The sequence below is a fragment of the Oryzias latipes genome, chromosome 18 (genome assembly GCF_002234675.1).
Source record: "Oryzias latipes chromosome 18, ASM223467v1".
Lineage (NCBI taxonomy): Eukaryota > Metazoa > Chordata > Actinopteri > Beloniformes > Adrianichthyidae > Oryzias > Oryzias latipes.
The window spans coordinates 2,328,031-2,344,578 of record NC_019876.2 but is presented as its reverse complement, the minus strand read 5'-3'; the positions used below and the strand labels follow the sequence as shown (position 1 = coordinate 2,344,578).

The 16,548-nt window shown below is 39.8% G+C and overlaps 2 protein-coding genes across 4 annotated transcripts in view; one reads left to right on the top strand and one right to left on the bottom strand.

Annotated features, from left to right (window-relative positions):
- LOC111949253 (myelin-oligodendrocyte glycoprotein-like) overlaps window positions 1-16,548 on the top strand; it is a 56,443-nt gene that overhangs the window by 37,698 nt on the left and 2,197 nt on the right. The window contains exons 3-4 of one of the 3 annotated variants that reach the window (XM_023965989.1): window positions 14,335-14,522; window positions 15,614-16,338. In XM_023965989.1, the coding sequence (XP_023821757.1) occupies window positions 14,335-14,522; window positions 15,614-15,637 (212 nt within the window). In that variant the 3' untranslated portion in view covers window positions 15,638-16,338. Of the gene's footprint in view, window positions 1-14,116; window positions 14,249-14,334; window positions 14,523-15,613; window positions 16,339-16,548 lie in introns of those variants that run through there. The other 2 variants (XR_002875261.1, XM_023965988.1) reach the window with 2 other exon arrangements.
- On the bottom strand, window positions 6,235-12,097 carry LOC101160533 (myelin-oligodendrocyte glycoprotein-like). The gene is made up of 4 exons (XM_004085577.4): window positions 11,946-12,097; window positions 6,961-7,275; window positions 6,687-6,874; window positions 6,235-6,608 (listed from the first exon to the last, which is right to left on the bottom strand). Exons 1-4 carry the CDS (start codon window positions 11,998-12,000, stop codon window positions 6,528-6,530), a joined length of 639 nt encoding a protein of 212 aa, XP_004085625.2. The 5' UTR covers window positions 12,001-12,097; the 3' UTR covers window positions 6,235-6,527.

Here is a 16,548-nt window from a genome sequence, read left to right as displayed (position 1 = left end):
AAACTAAAGGATTGTTCTGGAGGTTCTGTTCAGTATCAGTTCATTCTAAAGGATGGTTCTGGAGGTTCTGTTCGGTATCAGTTCATACTAAAGGATGGTTCTGGAGGTTCTGTTCGGTATCAGTTCATACTAAAGGATTGTTTTGGAGGTTCTGTTCAGTATCAGTTCAAACTAAAGGATTGTTCTGGAGGTTCTGTTCAGTATCAGTTCATTCTAAAGGATGGTTCTGGAGGTTCTGTTCGGTATCAGTTCATACTAAAGGATTGTTCTGGAGGTTCTGTTCAGTATCAGTTCATTCTAAATTTTTGTTCTGGAGGTTCTATTCAGTATCAGTTCATTCTAAAGGATGGTTCTGGAGGTTCTGTTCGGTATCAGTTCATACTAAAGGATTGTTTTGGAGGTTCTGTTCAGTATCAGTTCATTCTAAAGGATGGTTCTGGAGGTTCTGTTCGGTATCAGTTCATACTAAAGGATTGTTTTGGAGGTTCTGTTCAGTATCAGTTCAAACTAAATGATTGTTTTGGAGGTTCTGGTCAGTATCAGTTCAAACTAAAGTATTGTTCTGGAGGTTCTGTTCAGTATCAGTTCAAACTAAAGGATTGTTCTGGAGGTTCTGTTCAGTATCAGTTCATTCTAAATTTTTGTTCTGGAGGTTCTATTCAGTATCAGTTCATTCTAAAGGATGGTTCTGGAGGTTCTGTTCGGTATCAGTTCATACTAAAGGATTGTTTTGGAGGTTCTGTTCAGTATCAATTCAAACTAAAGGATTGTCCTGGAGGTTCTGTTCAGTATCAGTTTAATCTAAAGGATTGTTCTGGAGGTTCTGTTCAGTATCAGTTCAAACTAAAGGATTGTTCTGGAGGTTCTATTCAGTATCAGTTCATTCTAAAGGATGGTTCTGGAGGTTCTGTTCGGTATCAGTTCATACTAAAGGATTGTTTTGGAGGTTCTGTTCAGTATCAATTCAAACTAAAGGATTGTCCTGGAGGTTCTGTTCAGTATCAGTTCAAACTAAAGGATTGTTCTGGAGGTTCTGTTCAGTATCAGTTCATTCTAAATTTTTGTTCTGGAGGTTCTATTCAGTATCAGTTCATTCTAAAGGATGGTTCTGGAGGTTCTGTTCGGTATCAGTTCATACTAAAGGATTGTTTTGGAGGTTCTGTTCAGTATCAGTTCAAACTAAAGGATTGTTCTGGAGGTTCTGTTCAGTATCAGTTCAAACTAAAGGATTGTTCTGGAGGTTCTGTTCAGTATCAGTTCATTCTAAAGGATGGTTCTGGAGGTTCTGTTCGGTATCAGTTCATACTAAAGGATTGTTCTGGAGGTTCTGTTCAGTATCAGTTCATTCTAAATTTTTGTTCTGGAGGTTCTATTCAGTATCAGTTCATTCTAAAGGATGGTTCTGGAGGTTCTGTTCGGTATCAGTTCATACTAAAGGATTGTTTTGGAGGTTCTGTTCAGTATCAGTTCAAACTAAAGGATTGTTCTGGAGGTTCTGTTCAGTATCAGTTCAAACTAAAGGATTGTTCTGGAGGTTCTGTTCAGTATCAGTTCATACTAAAGGATTGTTCTGGAGGTTCTGTTCAGTATCAGTTCAAACTAAAGGATTGTTCTGGAGGTTCTGTTCAGTATCAGTTCATTCTAAATTTTTGTTCTGGAGGTTCTATTCAGTATCAGTTCATTCTAAAGGATGGTTCTGGAGGTTCTGTTCGGTATCAGTTCATACTAAAGGATTGTTTTGGAGGTTCTGTTCAGTATCAGTTCAAACTAAAGGATTGTTCTGGAGGTTCTGTTCAGTATCAGTTCAAACTAAAGGATTGTTCTGGAGGTTCTGTTCAGTATCAGTTCATTCTAAAGGATGGTTCTGGAGGTTCTGTTTGGTATCAGTTCATACTAAAGGATTGTTTTGGAGGTTCTGTTCAGTATCAGTTCAAACTAAATGATTGTTCTGGAGGTTCTGTTCAGTATCAGTTCAAACTAAAGGATTGTTCTGGAGGTTCTGTTCAGTATCAGTTCATTCTAAAGGATGGTTCTGGAGGTTCTGTTCGGTATCAGTTCATACTAAAGGATTGTTTTGGAGGTTCTGTTCAGTATCAGTTCAAACTAAATGATTGTCCTGGAGGTTCTGTTCAGTATCAGTTTAATCTAAAGGATGGTTCTGGAGGTTCTGTTCAGTATCAGTTCATACTAAAGGATTGTTTTGGAGGTTCTGTTCAGTATCAGTTCATTCTAAATTATTGTTCTGGAGGTTCTATTCAGTATCAGTTCATTCTAAAGGATGGTTCTGGAGGTTCTGTTCAGTATCAGTTCATTCTAAAGGATTGTTCTGGAGGTTCTGTTCAGTATCAGTTCATTCTAAAGGATAGTTCTGGAGGTTCTGTTCAGTATTAGTTCTGTTAAGCAGAAGCAATATGAGATTTTAAAAAGAGGAAAATTATTTTTGATCCAAACTTTGCCCTTTTTTTTCTTCCAGGAATACATTCCGGTTCAGTTTTAATTTATTTCAAACATAAAATGAAAAACACAAGAATTAAAAATGGACAAATAAAACAAAGTGCTGGAAAAGGAGTCGGTAGAAGACAATATATTGTAATATCCTCCCCTTTTTACACTTTTTCTTGTAAATATATTTCCAGTTTTCTGTAGCTCCGCCCCTGAGTTCAGGGGTCTTCAACATGAGACTCCTTTGTTCCTCCGTTCTGACTCTTTGGTGTTCTTAGAAAAATGCAAACAATTAGAATTTTGGTTCATTAGTTTCAGGTAATGAAGGACAGAATGACATTTCCATGAATAGATTTATCCAAAAGGATTCTACTCCAATGTTATGTTTCTATTCAACAGTAGAAGCAGAGAAATGATGAATAAAGTCAGAAAAATAGATTTGACTTGTTTTCATGTTTCATTGCAGTCAGTCTGCTGCAGCAGGAGGAGGAGATTATTGAGGAAGAAACATGTGAGAACAGGTTCTAGTTGGCCTCAGTGGTGCTGGGACTCTGACTTCCTCTCTAATGGGGGAGGACATTGAGGCGTGGATAAGTCCTCACCAGACCTGTTCTCACCTCTGAGGTTTGAGGACTCACTGAGACGTGAACAAACCTGTGGCTCCTCTGGGTTGCTTGGCTACGCCTCAGTGGTGTTCTAACTGATTTTCTTTCAGGGGACTTCCTGGTCTGAAAACATCACACAAAAAGATTCGCTCTGACTTTAAACAGATCATTTCTGTCTGACCTGCTTTAATTAAGTCCGTCTGTCATGATTGCAGCAGAATTCTGGTCTGTTTCTGCTTCTTCTCTGCAGAATTATTGAAAGTTTGTTTCTGTGTGTTCAGACGGACATTAATGATTAAAATGTGGAAGATTTGTCAAACACTTTCTTTGTTTGTGGGACTTTTTATTTCTTTATTTTTAATGTAAAAGTGTTGAAATTCGACAAAAACCTATGTTATTGAAATATAGAAAAGTAATAATAAAAATATAAAAAGCTGTCTGTATAGCAAACTGAGGGGATGAAGAACAGGGTTGTCTGACTCAAACCGAAACCTTTCTTCACAGTTCTTCATCTCTGCCATGATCAGTTCCCCCTGACTTCACGTTGGTTCTTCTTCCTCACTGCAATCGCCGTATTTTTCTTTGCTTTTATTAAGTTTCCAAATCTACCAGATTCTGCAGTTTATGCTCAGATGTATAAATGAAGGCTCACCACGTTCACTTTTTATAATTCAGGAAAATATTCATTCTTTTAATTTTATATACACTCCTGCTTAAGAGTTGTTTTTATTTTTAGAAAAAACTCCTTTTATTTATAGCTGTGGAACAAAGTCAGACTGAACTAAACTGATGTGTCGGTCGTGAAGAAAACACCTCTTATCTCATAAATGTTTCTCATGTTTTGCTTTAGACTAGACTAATTCACTTTTTCCTGTCTCTGTATTTCCTGCTTCTGCTCAGCGGACGAACACACCACCCTCCTCTTCCTCAGTGAGTTCACAGAAACAGCAGGTCAATAATCAGGATCTCGTTCATGTTAGAATGAAATAGAAATGAAATAAACTCTGGAGACGATCACAACTGCAGAAAAATCAGAACTAAACTAGATTGTAGATGAACTGAAGTGATGACTGAATCGCTTTGCTATTTAAAAGCAAACAACAAGAGACAACTGTGGAAACTGTTTTTTTAACCGTCCTTCACTCTTTCTTACTTTGATCTTCAAGCTGTTCATTATTGGTCACTAATTTGTGCTGAGGGGGAAGTGGAACCAAAGCTGCAGCTCATGACTAGAACAGAGCTGCAGGTGCAAATAAAGACTAGAAGAGGCACCATCATCTCAAAAACAAACAGAAATGGGAGACACTGGAAGTAGAAGCAAAATCTGAAACTGTTTCACTTTCTGCAAGTCACTATAGTCTGCTAGAAAACAATTCCACCCAGAACCAGATTATCAGCCAACCTGCATCTGAGAACTGAGAGATCAAGATAAGCCTCACAAAGATAAGACTTTGTATTTTTGAATACCAGCTTTTGTGGTGGACCTGCCTGGCTCTGCCCATGTTGAGCTGTACTGGGGTTGGGGCGTCTTCTACAGTGGATGTCTGCTGTGTCTGGAGATGAGTCACATTCAGAGTCCTGTTTAGGAATTCACTGACATGGTTTACTATCAGTGCGTCCGCCTCCCTTTTCAGTCACGGTTCAGTCAGCATCGCAGCAGTTTGTAAAAAACTCCAATCGCTCTGATCCTTTTCACAAAGACACACAGGACGTCACACACTAGAAAGAAACTTATTGCTAAAAATGATGCAGGAGTCCAGCTCTAAAAAATGATAAAAGAGCAAAGAAAACGGAATGAATTGATGTTTCAATTTAATATTTCCAGGCTTTTTTTGTATTGTTCTGCAGCATCTTCATATCTGTATAATTTTAACAGATTATATTTTTATGCAGAGTAAAATATTATACATTATTTAAGGTTTAACTTGATTTACTCTGGATTCAAATTTTGCTTTTAATGATGTTAATATTCAATAAGTTCAGATTTGTCTGTCACTTTAGTGTGTTCAGTATGAAGCCCTAAGAAGAAAAAAAGAGGAGGATTAAATAAATAAATCCCATAAGTGATCAATATTAGTATTAATATTGATATTACAGAGTTGTACTAAAAGGAATAGGTTTGAATAAATCTAGGTGACGACACAGTAAGGGAGTAAGAACTTTAAAGTAAAAGTCTGTTTCATTTCTACCAAAACTTCTGCTGTGAATCTTTCCAAACCATGTTTTAGTTTGTTTTCCTCAAATGTTCCTCAGAAACTGAGTATTCAGTCAGTGATCAAAGACTTTAAAGTAGAAACTGTTTTGGTTGAATTGAGCCGGATCAGCCCATCCGAGATGAAGAAGATGGAAGAACCAAATCAGTCCATCCAAGATGAAGAAGAGGGAAGAACCGGATCAGTCCATCCAAGATGAAGAAGAGGGAAGAACCGGATCAGTCCATCCCAGATGAAGAAGAGGGAAGAACCGGATCAGTCCATCTGAGATGAAGAAGAGGGAAGAACCGGATCAGTCCATCCAAGATGAAGAAGAGGGAAGAACCGGATCAGTCCATCTGAGATGAAGAAGAGGGAAGAACCGGATCAGTCCATCCAAGATGAAGAAGAGGGAAGAACCGGATCAGTCCATCCAAGATGAAGAAGAGGGAAGAACTGGATCAGTCCATCCAAGATGAAGAAGAGGGAAGAACCGGATCTGTTCCATCCAAGATGAAGAAGAGGGAAGAACCGGATCAGTCCATCCAAGATGAAGAAGAGGGAAGAACTGGATCAGTCCATCCAAGATGAAGAAGAGGGAAGAACCGGATCTGTTCCATCCAAGATGAAGAAGAGGGAAGAACCGGATCAGTCCATCCAAGATGAAGAAGAGGGAAGAACCGGATCAGTCCATCCCAGATGAAGAAGAGGGAAGAACCGGATCTGTTCCATCCAAGATGAAGCAACTGAAAACAAAAATGTTTGATCAAAATGTTAAAAGAATGTTTTTGTAACAATAAATGCACAAAATGGAACACATGAAAGGCTTTTTAACACACTGAAGATACATTTTTGCAATGTTATGGTCAAATAAAAGCCTCCAAGAAATCCTAAATGAAGAGCCATACAGAATCATTTCAATTTAAAGAGACGTGTAATTTACTAGAAACTCAGTTTGGAACTAAAGTTACAGAAAAATGACAGATTTCTCCTGATGAAGAGTTCTCATTTATCTGTTTATTTACATTTTCATTTACAAGATTGATCTAATCTGATTTCATTCACAAACAGCAGGTCACAAAGATTTTAGCTTCAACTCAAAAAAGTGATTTCATCAAAATATTGTGCAAAGTAGAAATTGCATTGCAGCTGTTTGGAACTAAAGGACTGCATTTGTTTCAAACAAACACAGTACTGGAAAACCCTTTGATCCATTGAAGTAAAAGTGTTGTCCAAGTAAATCCATTTCCTGTTTTACTTTGTCCTCCAGTGTTTTCCAGTCTCAGTCTCATTCACACTGATGGATCCACTGATGAACACTTCCAGCCACCAGAGAGGGTTTGTTAAAGGCGTACAGAGGATTCTGACCCTACATGAAGAAAACAAAGGATGTTAGAAACTGAAGATTCCTGCAGAAAGATGAGAGATCAGAGAATTCAGGACTCACTTCTGGTTGTTTCCTCTGACAGACACAAACACAAACAGCAGAGAGGATCACTGAGGGAAAAAGTCCAAGAAGGATCCAGAGAGCCGGTCTGGAGCGACTGATCCAGATCCGGTCTCCTCCTGGATCTGGAGTGGAGATGATGTCAACCTGGGATGTTTCCATGGTTGGAGCTCTGACTCCGTTTGGCTCTGAAACAAAGAGATGACATCATTTCCTGCCTGCTGTTCAGGACAAATGTTCTTCATGTGAGGGAGAACCTGCAGAGCAAACTCACCAACAACCAGCTGAACCGTCTCCCTGAAGTTCTTCCCAGGAATGAAGCAGCTGTACTTCCCCTCATCCTGGAGCCACACGTTCCTGATCTTTAACGTCCCGTCTTCTCGTTTTAGTCCGTCTTGGTCCAGAGACACTCTCGGGATCAACGACTCGCTCATGTGTTCAGTTATGATCTGTCCATTCCAGTACAGAAACACAAAACGCTTCATGTCCAGTTTGGTCCACTCCACGCTGTGATCCTGCAGATCCTCCTGAGAGTCCAGGCGGCACGGCAGGATGACATCATCACCAGGAGCAGCAATGATTGGTTCACCTGGAAACAAAGAAAACAGGAAGAAACTTTTCTAAATCTGAGTCTTTACCTCCAAGTGAAAATGTCTTCTCAATCTTTGATTTCTGCTTCTAAAAGATCCAAAGTATTTCTGTCCACATAGATATCAGACCAAAGGACATGTGACTTTGATTGGACCAAAGACAAATCCTTTCAAAATAAAAGTCCAATCCAAACTAGAATCCAATCCAGAAATGAGTAAAGAGGATTAAAGCAATAGTCTTTTCTAATTCTATCTAAAGACACATTTCAATCAATGATTCCTGATGATTATTCATTTAGTCAAATGTTTTCAGTCTTTCACCTCATTTCTACCAAAACAGTTTCTACTTTAAAGTCTTTGATCACTGACTGAATACTCAGTTTCTGAGGAACATTTGAGGAAAACAAACTAAAACATGGTTTGAAACATTCACAGCAGACGTTTTGGTACAAATTAACATATAATCAATTTTAAATTCAAATTAAATTAAAAGTCCTAGTACAGAGTAACTGTGTCAAATCTTCCACATTGTCTTCATTTTGTGTCTGAATTCATTGAAACAAACTTTCTACAAATTCAGACGTTAGTTCATTGAATAGTCTTTAGAAAGAACCGCCACCTATGTGTAGTACTTCTCCAAGGTTGCAGAAACATGGTTGCTTCATTTCTCCTTTCCATCTGAGAACAAAGAACTTTTAGCTTAAATCTGTTTTACTCAGCAATCCTTGATGACACTTTAATGTTCAGAGGTTGTGTAAAGAACCATCAACCTTATGAAGTTTGACGGCTACTGTCTCAAAATAAAACAGAATCTGCACAATCAGAGAGTCACAATCACAAAAAGAAAGGAAGACAGACTAGCAAAGCAAAGGCACGCTTCAGTCCCCTGAGACAAACTGATGACATCATCAGACATATACCACCTCTTTGTCTGTTACATCACCACGGCTGAACTAAAACCTAAACTAGATGTAAGTCAAATGTTTTATTTAACTGAAAGAAGAAAATAAAAGTTGGGGAAAAAAACTAAACAGGAACAAGTCAACCTAAACTGGAAACTGACTCAAATTAACCAGACACACAAAACAAAAGTTAAAGACAAAAGAACAAATGAGAAAAGATCAGGTCATTCCATCAGGTCATTCCATCAGGTCATTCCATCAGGTCACTCCTCCTCTGTTGACATTCCATCAACCACAGTAGAACACAAACCCTCACCTGAGGACAGGAGTCAGCTGAGCTCTCTCTGTGACTGTTTACATAGAGTAGGTTCAGTACAGACCAAAAGTTTGGACACACAATGAATGAGAAGGTGTGTGTGTGTGTGTAGGTATTTAGAGCCGGCAGGTATATTTGAAACATTTGAGTGTGGACAGGCCCCGCCCTTTAGTCTGACTGACAGTTATGATGATTACTGTCAGGCGTCTCTAACATTCCTCACTCTGGTCCAACAGAAAAAGCACACAAACATAATTCATATAAATAAATTCAGCCTCAAATCCAAAAGGGGTTTATATTGTGTGAATGTGAGTGTGTATGGGTGAATGGGACTGTGACTGTAAAGCTTTGGGCCTTCAAAGGAAGGTAGAAAAGTGCTTTAATAGTATACGCTGTTTACCATTTACCATTTCCCAATACTCCTAGTGTGTCAGAAGATTCATTTCCCTCTTTGTAACAGTAAAGTCTGTCCAACAGTAGAGGCCTTCAGCTCTCATGTCTGCTCAGCTGTTGACAGGGCAAGTTAGAAAAGGAAAAATACTGAATTATATTAACTGCACAACATGTATTCAATGTATGTAATGAATAAACTGAAATAACTGATCCATGCTGGTCTTCTCTTTGCTGCTTAGAGATTCTTTTGACTCCTCAGCTCAATAATTATTACATGTAAAGTCTGAGACATCTAAGTATGGAGGAGCAGAAACCTGAACAGATCCTCTATCTGCTCACCTGAAGCACTCAGCTGCAGCTACTCTGATTTTATTAGGGGGGGGGGGCACATTTAGAAGACCCCAAACTAATGAAATCCTAACAGTTAGTGGTTCTCATCTGATAAGTGGTTTCAACAGCTAAAGGAAAATCTAAATGTTACAGCAAACCCTCCTCATCCTTTTGATTTCCACAAAAAAGCCCAGAGTTTTCCAACACCCCCACTGTGATGAGGGTTCAACCACGACAGGGCAGAGTCGAACCTTTCTCCATGGCCATTGAAGGAACCAAAAAGTGCTCTTCAATCACATTGATTGAAGAGCACTGAAGAGTTGAATTGAAGAGAGCCAACACAAAACATCAGATAATCCTCAATTGTTTTGTGTTTGAATTTTACAACACAAGAGACATGAAGTAACAAACAAACAGCAGATATGGAAACATTTCATGGAACATCAAAACAACAAAATATATCCAAATAGTTGTATTTATGATTATCTGAAAGGTTCATCATCTTTACTCTGTGGAACTTGGGGAGGCAGTGATGATTAGGTTTATCCCTATGTTATCTTAGATGACCCCCCCCTTCCATTGAGGTGTTCTCCCTACCATGACAAAGGTGGATAAAGGTGGAAAGATTTCATGTAATCCATGGACACCAGTGAAGATCACAAATCATTGAAGAAAAAAGGTTCAGAGCACTGTCTAGTGCAGGGGTGTCAAACATACGGCCCGCGGGCCTTATCCGGCCCGCCAGGTGGTTTACTCCGGCCCACTCATGAAGAGTAAAAGTCATAAGGATGATTAAAAAAGAAAGTAAGTTTATAGTCCATTCCTGTGGCGAGTTATGATTTTTTAAAGAAATAACCGAAATGCGCAATTCCACCACTAGTAGGAGCAAAGGAAAGGAAAAACAGTTGAAACAGCATATGTGCATGTGCCAAAAGCGAAACATAACAGCTCTGAGTCCGTCTGGGTAGGATGCACCTTGGTTCCCTATGAGCCTCACCGCTGTTATCTTGCTATAAGGATGATCATTAGCGACACCCTATTGACCAAAATGTTGTCAAACGTGAAGTGGAGTGAAGAAATGGACAGAGTTTTTTCTTTCTTTCACGAAGCTGAATGCAACCAAATGCTTTGTATCTCATCAACATCGCAGTGCTCAAAGAATATAACATTCAGCACCACTAAGAGCCTTACCATAAAGAAAAGTTTCTGGATTGCTTCAGTGTCAGATGTAAAATATTTAGTCTTTATTAATTATGAATAGACAAACTTTTCTTTAATTGAAATTACTTTTATTTGAGACCCATTGTCCCTAAGTGATTAGGCTACTATGTTGATTGAGGCATTTTTCCAACTGAGTAAAAAACTAAAACAAAGCTGTTATTTTGCTTTTATGTTACTGGTCCGGCCCACTTGAGATCAGACGGGTTAAATGTGGCCCCCGGACCAAAATGAGTTTGACACCCCTGGTCTAGTGGGTCTAGATGACCCAACTCCCAATGTTAAAGTGCCTAGGATAACACAAGGGTTACAACAGAGGTGTAAATTGTATTTCTGTTTAAAAAAGGAACAAATATATTAAGAGATCAATAATGGCTGTAGGACCAGTCTGCAGACAAGTACTGCTCCAACTGATCCCTCATTGGACCCTGAAGTGTCCCTCAGACCTGATTCCTGAATCCATTTCTCCTCTTCCTCACTGTTTTTTCTGAAACTTGGCTGTTCTTAGTTAGGAATCTCCCTATATGAAGCTCCCAAAGTCTCCTTCCATGAAAGCTTTAAGGTCTATTTCCTGTGACGGTGAGTCGATTGTGAAGTCAAAAACATTCACCATCTACACACACACACACACACACACACACACACACACACACACACACACCCACCCACACATCTACACACACACACAGACACACACACACACACACCCACACACACACACACACACACGCACACACACACCCACACACACACACACACATGGTGTTACCTGAAACACAGGTACTAACTGCAGAGTTTTACCTTGAGGCAACAAATGAAAATGAACGGTTTTGCTGTATGAATAAATATATAAAAGTTCATAAACTGTGTTTAAAAAATGTGTTAAAAAAGATCTTTGTCTTTCCTTTATATAAAAACGTCTCTATTGTAGCACAGCTTACAGAGAAATGATTGGTCACACTACTTTCAACTCCAAACTCTGCCAGACAGTAATATAACTTGTCGTACTTTTGTTTATACAAAAGGCAAATAACCATGAAATGTTTCCTGCTGCTGACTAGCTGTAGTGAGGCTAACAAGCTGAACAAGTACAGCAACTTTCCAGCTGCTGTGCAGTCAAACTCCTCCACTCCTAAATACACTACACTCTTAGAAACTCATTGCTGTCCGTGAGATGAGGATTTATCATTAACTTCCAATTGATCATTTTATTTAGCTCAAATATTATTAATTTTTAGATTATATTGATTATTTTTTTTCTATCACAGACAGATTTCACACACAAAAATGGCTTTAAAGGACTATTTGGGCATCTGAGGATCCCCCCCCCATGCTCTGTCTCTTTCTCAACAATCACTAAAGCAGTAAACGTCTAACATATAAGGTTAACATTGATAAAAACATTCTCTAACAGCCTAATGATCACAGAATTAGCAGGAACTCATAGAATGACAGAGTTCAGTTTGCTGCATGAATCAGGATGTGTCTAAATAAAAAGTTTAAAGTTTACCTGAAATTCCTTTCCCCTCCAAAGGAATTAGAGCCAGCAGAAAGAAGATCTTCATGATTCAGAAATCAAGAACAGACCAAACAGCAAACTGGTTCCTTCAGGGACTGATGGAATGTGGAGCTCCTGAACGGTTGTCAGCTAGTAGCAATGTCACAGTGGGAGAGGCAGAGTCTGAAACTATGCGTCAAAGTTGGGTGGGGTCAGAACAGGTAGAGTCCCTGACAAGCAGCTTGTTGCACAACAGACTATGAAGCCTAATTATATCGGTGGTGGGGGGAAAAAAGGGAAAAGAAAACCAAAGAAAACTATTGTCCAGGAGGAAGAACAGAAGAACTCAAAAATAATAAACAAGAAAGTCAAAAAAGGGACAGAAAGGGAGGGGGAAGAAAAATGGAAAATATTTCTCCATTTTTCTTGATCCTCTGTTCTGTTCCATTATTTCCATGTTTTGGTTTCTTTAGTACAATTTAACAAATGAAAGAAAAACCAGAAGACCCTCTAGTCAGTGGGTTACAAATGAGTCCATTCAATGCTTTTTCCAAGCAAACATTATTTAGATAAAACACATTTCTTTAACATTGAGATGTAATCTTAGAAGAACACTACATGCAGTCTTTACTTTGAGAATGTTGATAGAGACGTACAGAGAAGGTCAGAGAGAGACTGTCTCTGTAGATCTGGAGAAGGTTTAGGACAGAGAGGAACAGAGAGGAACTGTGGTTTGGGATGAGGAAGTCTGGAGTGACAGAAGTATGTTAGAGCAGTGCAGGACATGGATGAGGACTGTAAGACAGTGGTGAGGAGGGCTGTAGGGGTGAACAGAGGAGGTCAAGGTGGAGGTGGGATTACATCTGGGATCAGCTCTGAGCCCCTTCCTGTTTTAATGTTGATGGACAGACTGACAGATGAGGTTAGACAGGAATCAGCATGGATTCTGATGTTTGCAGACGATATTGTGATTTGTAGTGAGAGCAGAGAACAGGTGGAGGAGAAGCTAGAGAGGTGGAGGTTTGTCCTGGAAAGGAGAGGAATGAAGGTTTGCTGCAGTAAGACGGAGAACATGTGTGTGAATGAGAGGAACCCAAGAGGAAGAGTGAGGTTACAGGGAGAAGAGATGAAGAAGGAGGAGGATTTGAAGGATCTAGTGTTGACAGTCCAGAGGAATGGAGAGAGTGAAAAACAAGTAAAGAAGAGAGTGCAGGCAGGTTGGAATGGGTGGAGAAAATGGTCAGGTGTGATAATAAATAAAGTGTGATGATGAGTTAGTATGACAGGATGAAGGAGATGCTTTAATGTGGCAAAGGTGCTTTATTTACATTTTGCTTTGCAGCTGCAGCTCCACTTTCTCACACTTGGAAGTAAATATGGATTTCACCACTCATCGCCATGTTATCAGCCTTTTTCAGAGCGTTGGACACATCAGTCTGATCCATCCGGTCTCTGAACTAGAATCTACTGCTGGGAGGTTCTGCAGAACCAACATGAGATTTTAGAAGGAGGAAAATTATTTTTGGTCTAAACTTTCCCCTTTTTTCTGGAAAATATTTTGTTTTTGTTTTTTATTTTAATTCAAACACAAATGAAAAACACAAAAGTTAAAAATGGACAAATAAAACAAAGTGCTATAAAAGGAGTAGATAGAAGAAAAACCCTTGTCTGCCCCCCCCCCCCTTTACACTTTCTGTTGTAAATATCTTTAGTTCAGAGGTCAACAACTCTCTGCTCCATGATTCCTCCACTGTGGCTTTTTGGTGTTTGAGAAAAATGCAATGTTTTCATTGCAGTGGATCTCTTGAAGCAGCAGAACCGGTTTAGTTGCTGTCAGTGGCTCTCACTAGGATGACAGATGAGGATGATTCAGTCAGATATGTGGCCTGGTTAGTGAGCAACCTCACTGTAATGTTTACACAGCTGCAGCTCGAACATCCTGTTTTATTCTCGTTTCAGTCATGTTTCCAGCAGAGTTCTTTTGTGATTCTGGTTCTTGTCTGTGCTTCTATTTGTCTGTGGTTCTGGTTAGTGAGCAGCCTCACTGTAATGTTCACACAGCTGCAGCTTCGTCCTCCTGTTTCACTCTCGTTTTTGTGTTTCTGTTTCTTCTTGTGTGTGGATTTCTGCATTCTGTGTGTGGTTCTGGTTCTGTTCACATGTTGAAGGTACGTTCATGAATGTTCTGTTCTTTAGTTCAAGTTTCTGTTTGATGTTTAGAAACTTCCACCTTTTATGGTGGCGGTTCTTTGAGGGTAGGTACAGCTGCTTCATTCCTGGGAAGAACTTCAGGGAGACGGTTCAGCTGGTTGTTGGTGAGTTTGCTCTGCAGGTTCTCCCTCACATGAAGAACATTTGTCCTGAACAGCAGGCAGGAAATGATGTCATCTCTTTGTTTCAGAGCCAAACGGAGTCAGAGCTCCAACCATGGAAACATCCCAGGTTGACATCATCTCCACTCCAGATCCAGGAGGAGACCGGATCTGGATCAGTCGCTCCAGACCGGCTCTCTGGATCCTTCTTGGACTTTTTCCCTCAGTGATCCTCTCTGCTGTTTGTGTTTGTGTCTGTCAGAGGAAACAACCAGAAGTGAGTCCTGAATTCTCTGATCTCTCATCTTTCTGCAGGAATCTTCAGTTTCTAACATCCTTTGTTTTCTTCATGTAGGGCAGTGCTTCTCAAATAGTGGGGCGCGCCCCCAGGGGGGGGCACGAAGCGATGCCAGGGGGGGCGCGCGGTGGTGGCGGTTTTAGGCACAGGTTTGTCCGGTGCGCAAATTTAACGTGGGGGCAGCGGTGACAGCGGCTCAGTGCTTGGAAAATAATCTGGTCCACTATTCGGTTCCTATTGTCTGTTCTGTCTGTCCGCGGCTGCGCGAGTGAGAACGAAAGGGGAGGGGTGGTGTGGGCCCTGTCTGCCAGGGGAATCGGGGCACGCGGACCACTGCTACCGCTGCCTGTTGCCCAAGATCACCGCTGCCCTTAGATTCCTAAGCTCACGCTAACAATGTCATTCTTTATGAACTATTGTAGACATTTTGATGACGTGTCTTTATTTTCCATCCATGTTTTCTTTGTCTGCCTGTGGTTTAGTTGGTGTCAGACAGACATAAAGACAGCAGGTAATGCAGGAAAACAGCTGCACTTTTATGAGATCAGAAATAAACAATCCGTCATTTAGAAAAAAAAATCAGCACGTTTTTACCTATTTCTTCAGACTAAAAACGTTAAATATATTGGTGCTGCTGTGTTAATGTTTCAGATCAATTTAGATTTAATATTATTTATTGATTGAATTATTTTTTTCAGCATCAAATGGTTCAGTTGGTCAAAATGTTTCTAGTTTAAATAAGGAATGACAGATTTTTTTTATTTCAGGTACTTTCAGCTTCTTTTCTGTTTTAGACTAGAACAGGGTTTCTGTGGCTAAATAAAGTTAATATTTGTTGAAAGTGGATTTATTTTGCTTTTTTCTTTTGTTAGTGTTAAAAGATACAATTTTAGGTATACAAATTTTATAGATACTGACCTGATGTATTGTCACCGCGCGAGTGTGTCTGTGTGTGTGTGTGTGTGTGTGTGGGGGGGGGGGTTATGGGGGGGGGGGGTCAGGGGGGGCGCGAAACATTTTCTTTTCCTAGGGGGGGCCTGGCAAAAAATAATTGAGAAGCACTGATGTAGGGTCAGAATCCTCCTCTGGTCTGAAGACATCCCATCTCTCCAAAGCTGCTTTGATCGTCTTCAAGGATGGAAGAGACTTTCTGAAGCTGCAGCCACATGGAGACGCTACACGCCCGTCACCGCTGTGTTACCGTGGATGGAAACTGGTCCATGAAGACGTGATGATGCTCTGGTTCTGACCCGTTTCTGCCTGATGGTTGGAACTCCTTCATTTATCTGGAGAACCTTCTGGAGCTGTTTCTGCGGTTCTCAACTCCTGAACTCTGAAGGTGTGCTGGATCACCGTAAAGTCTGAAGGTCTGAGGTTTAGGACGATGTTTGTGGATCTCAGTGGTTTGAAGTGTTGATCCAGGTTGATCTGAAGTGTTGAGAGTTTGTTTCATGTTCTCCTTCAGGAACCGACCCACAGCAGGTCTGTTCAGGTTCCTGTGGTTCTTGGTGTTCTTCTAGACAACATCAAAGGTGTCTGTGAGCTAAAATGTTGGAAGTTCTACCAGAACAAAGTGAAATGAACACAGACAGACAGTTGAAACCTGAGAGTCTCAGGGTTTTTTCAAACTGAAAGTGACCTCAAGAGGTCGTGACATAAAGGGGAGAGAACCCGTCCCTGATATTTATTATAGTAGGAAGGATTTTGATGACTTGCTTTGCTGTGATTTCCTAAGAAGCTGCTCTGATATTCAGAATGTTATTTTCTGCAACAAATAAATGCAAACTGCACAATTTCTATACTTTACATTTATTTATGTATTAATTTTTTTTTATTTAAGAAAGAGAAATTTCACAGCAGAAAAACAACTGTGAAGTTAAAACTATCAAATCAATAAAAAGACGAACCCTCATATTTTTATTTGATTTGAAATGGTTTATTTCAAGCAATCAAATAGGAATAATACACAAAAACAATACTAACTAATCAAACTTAGGATAATTAG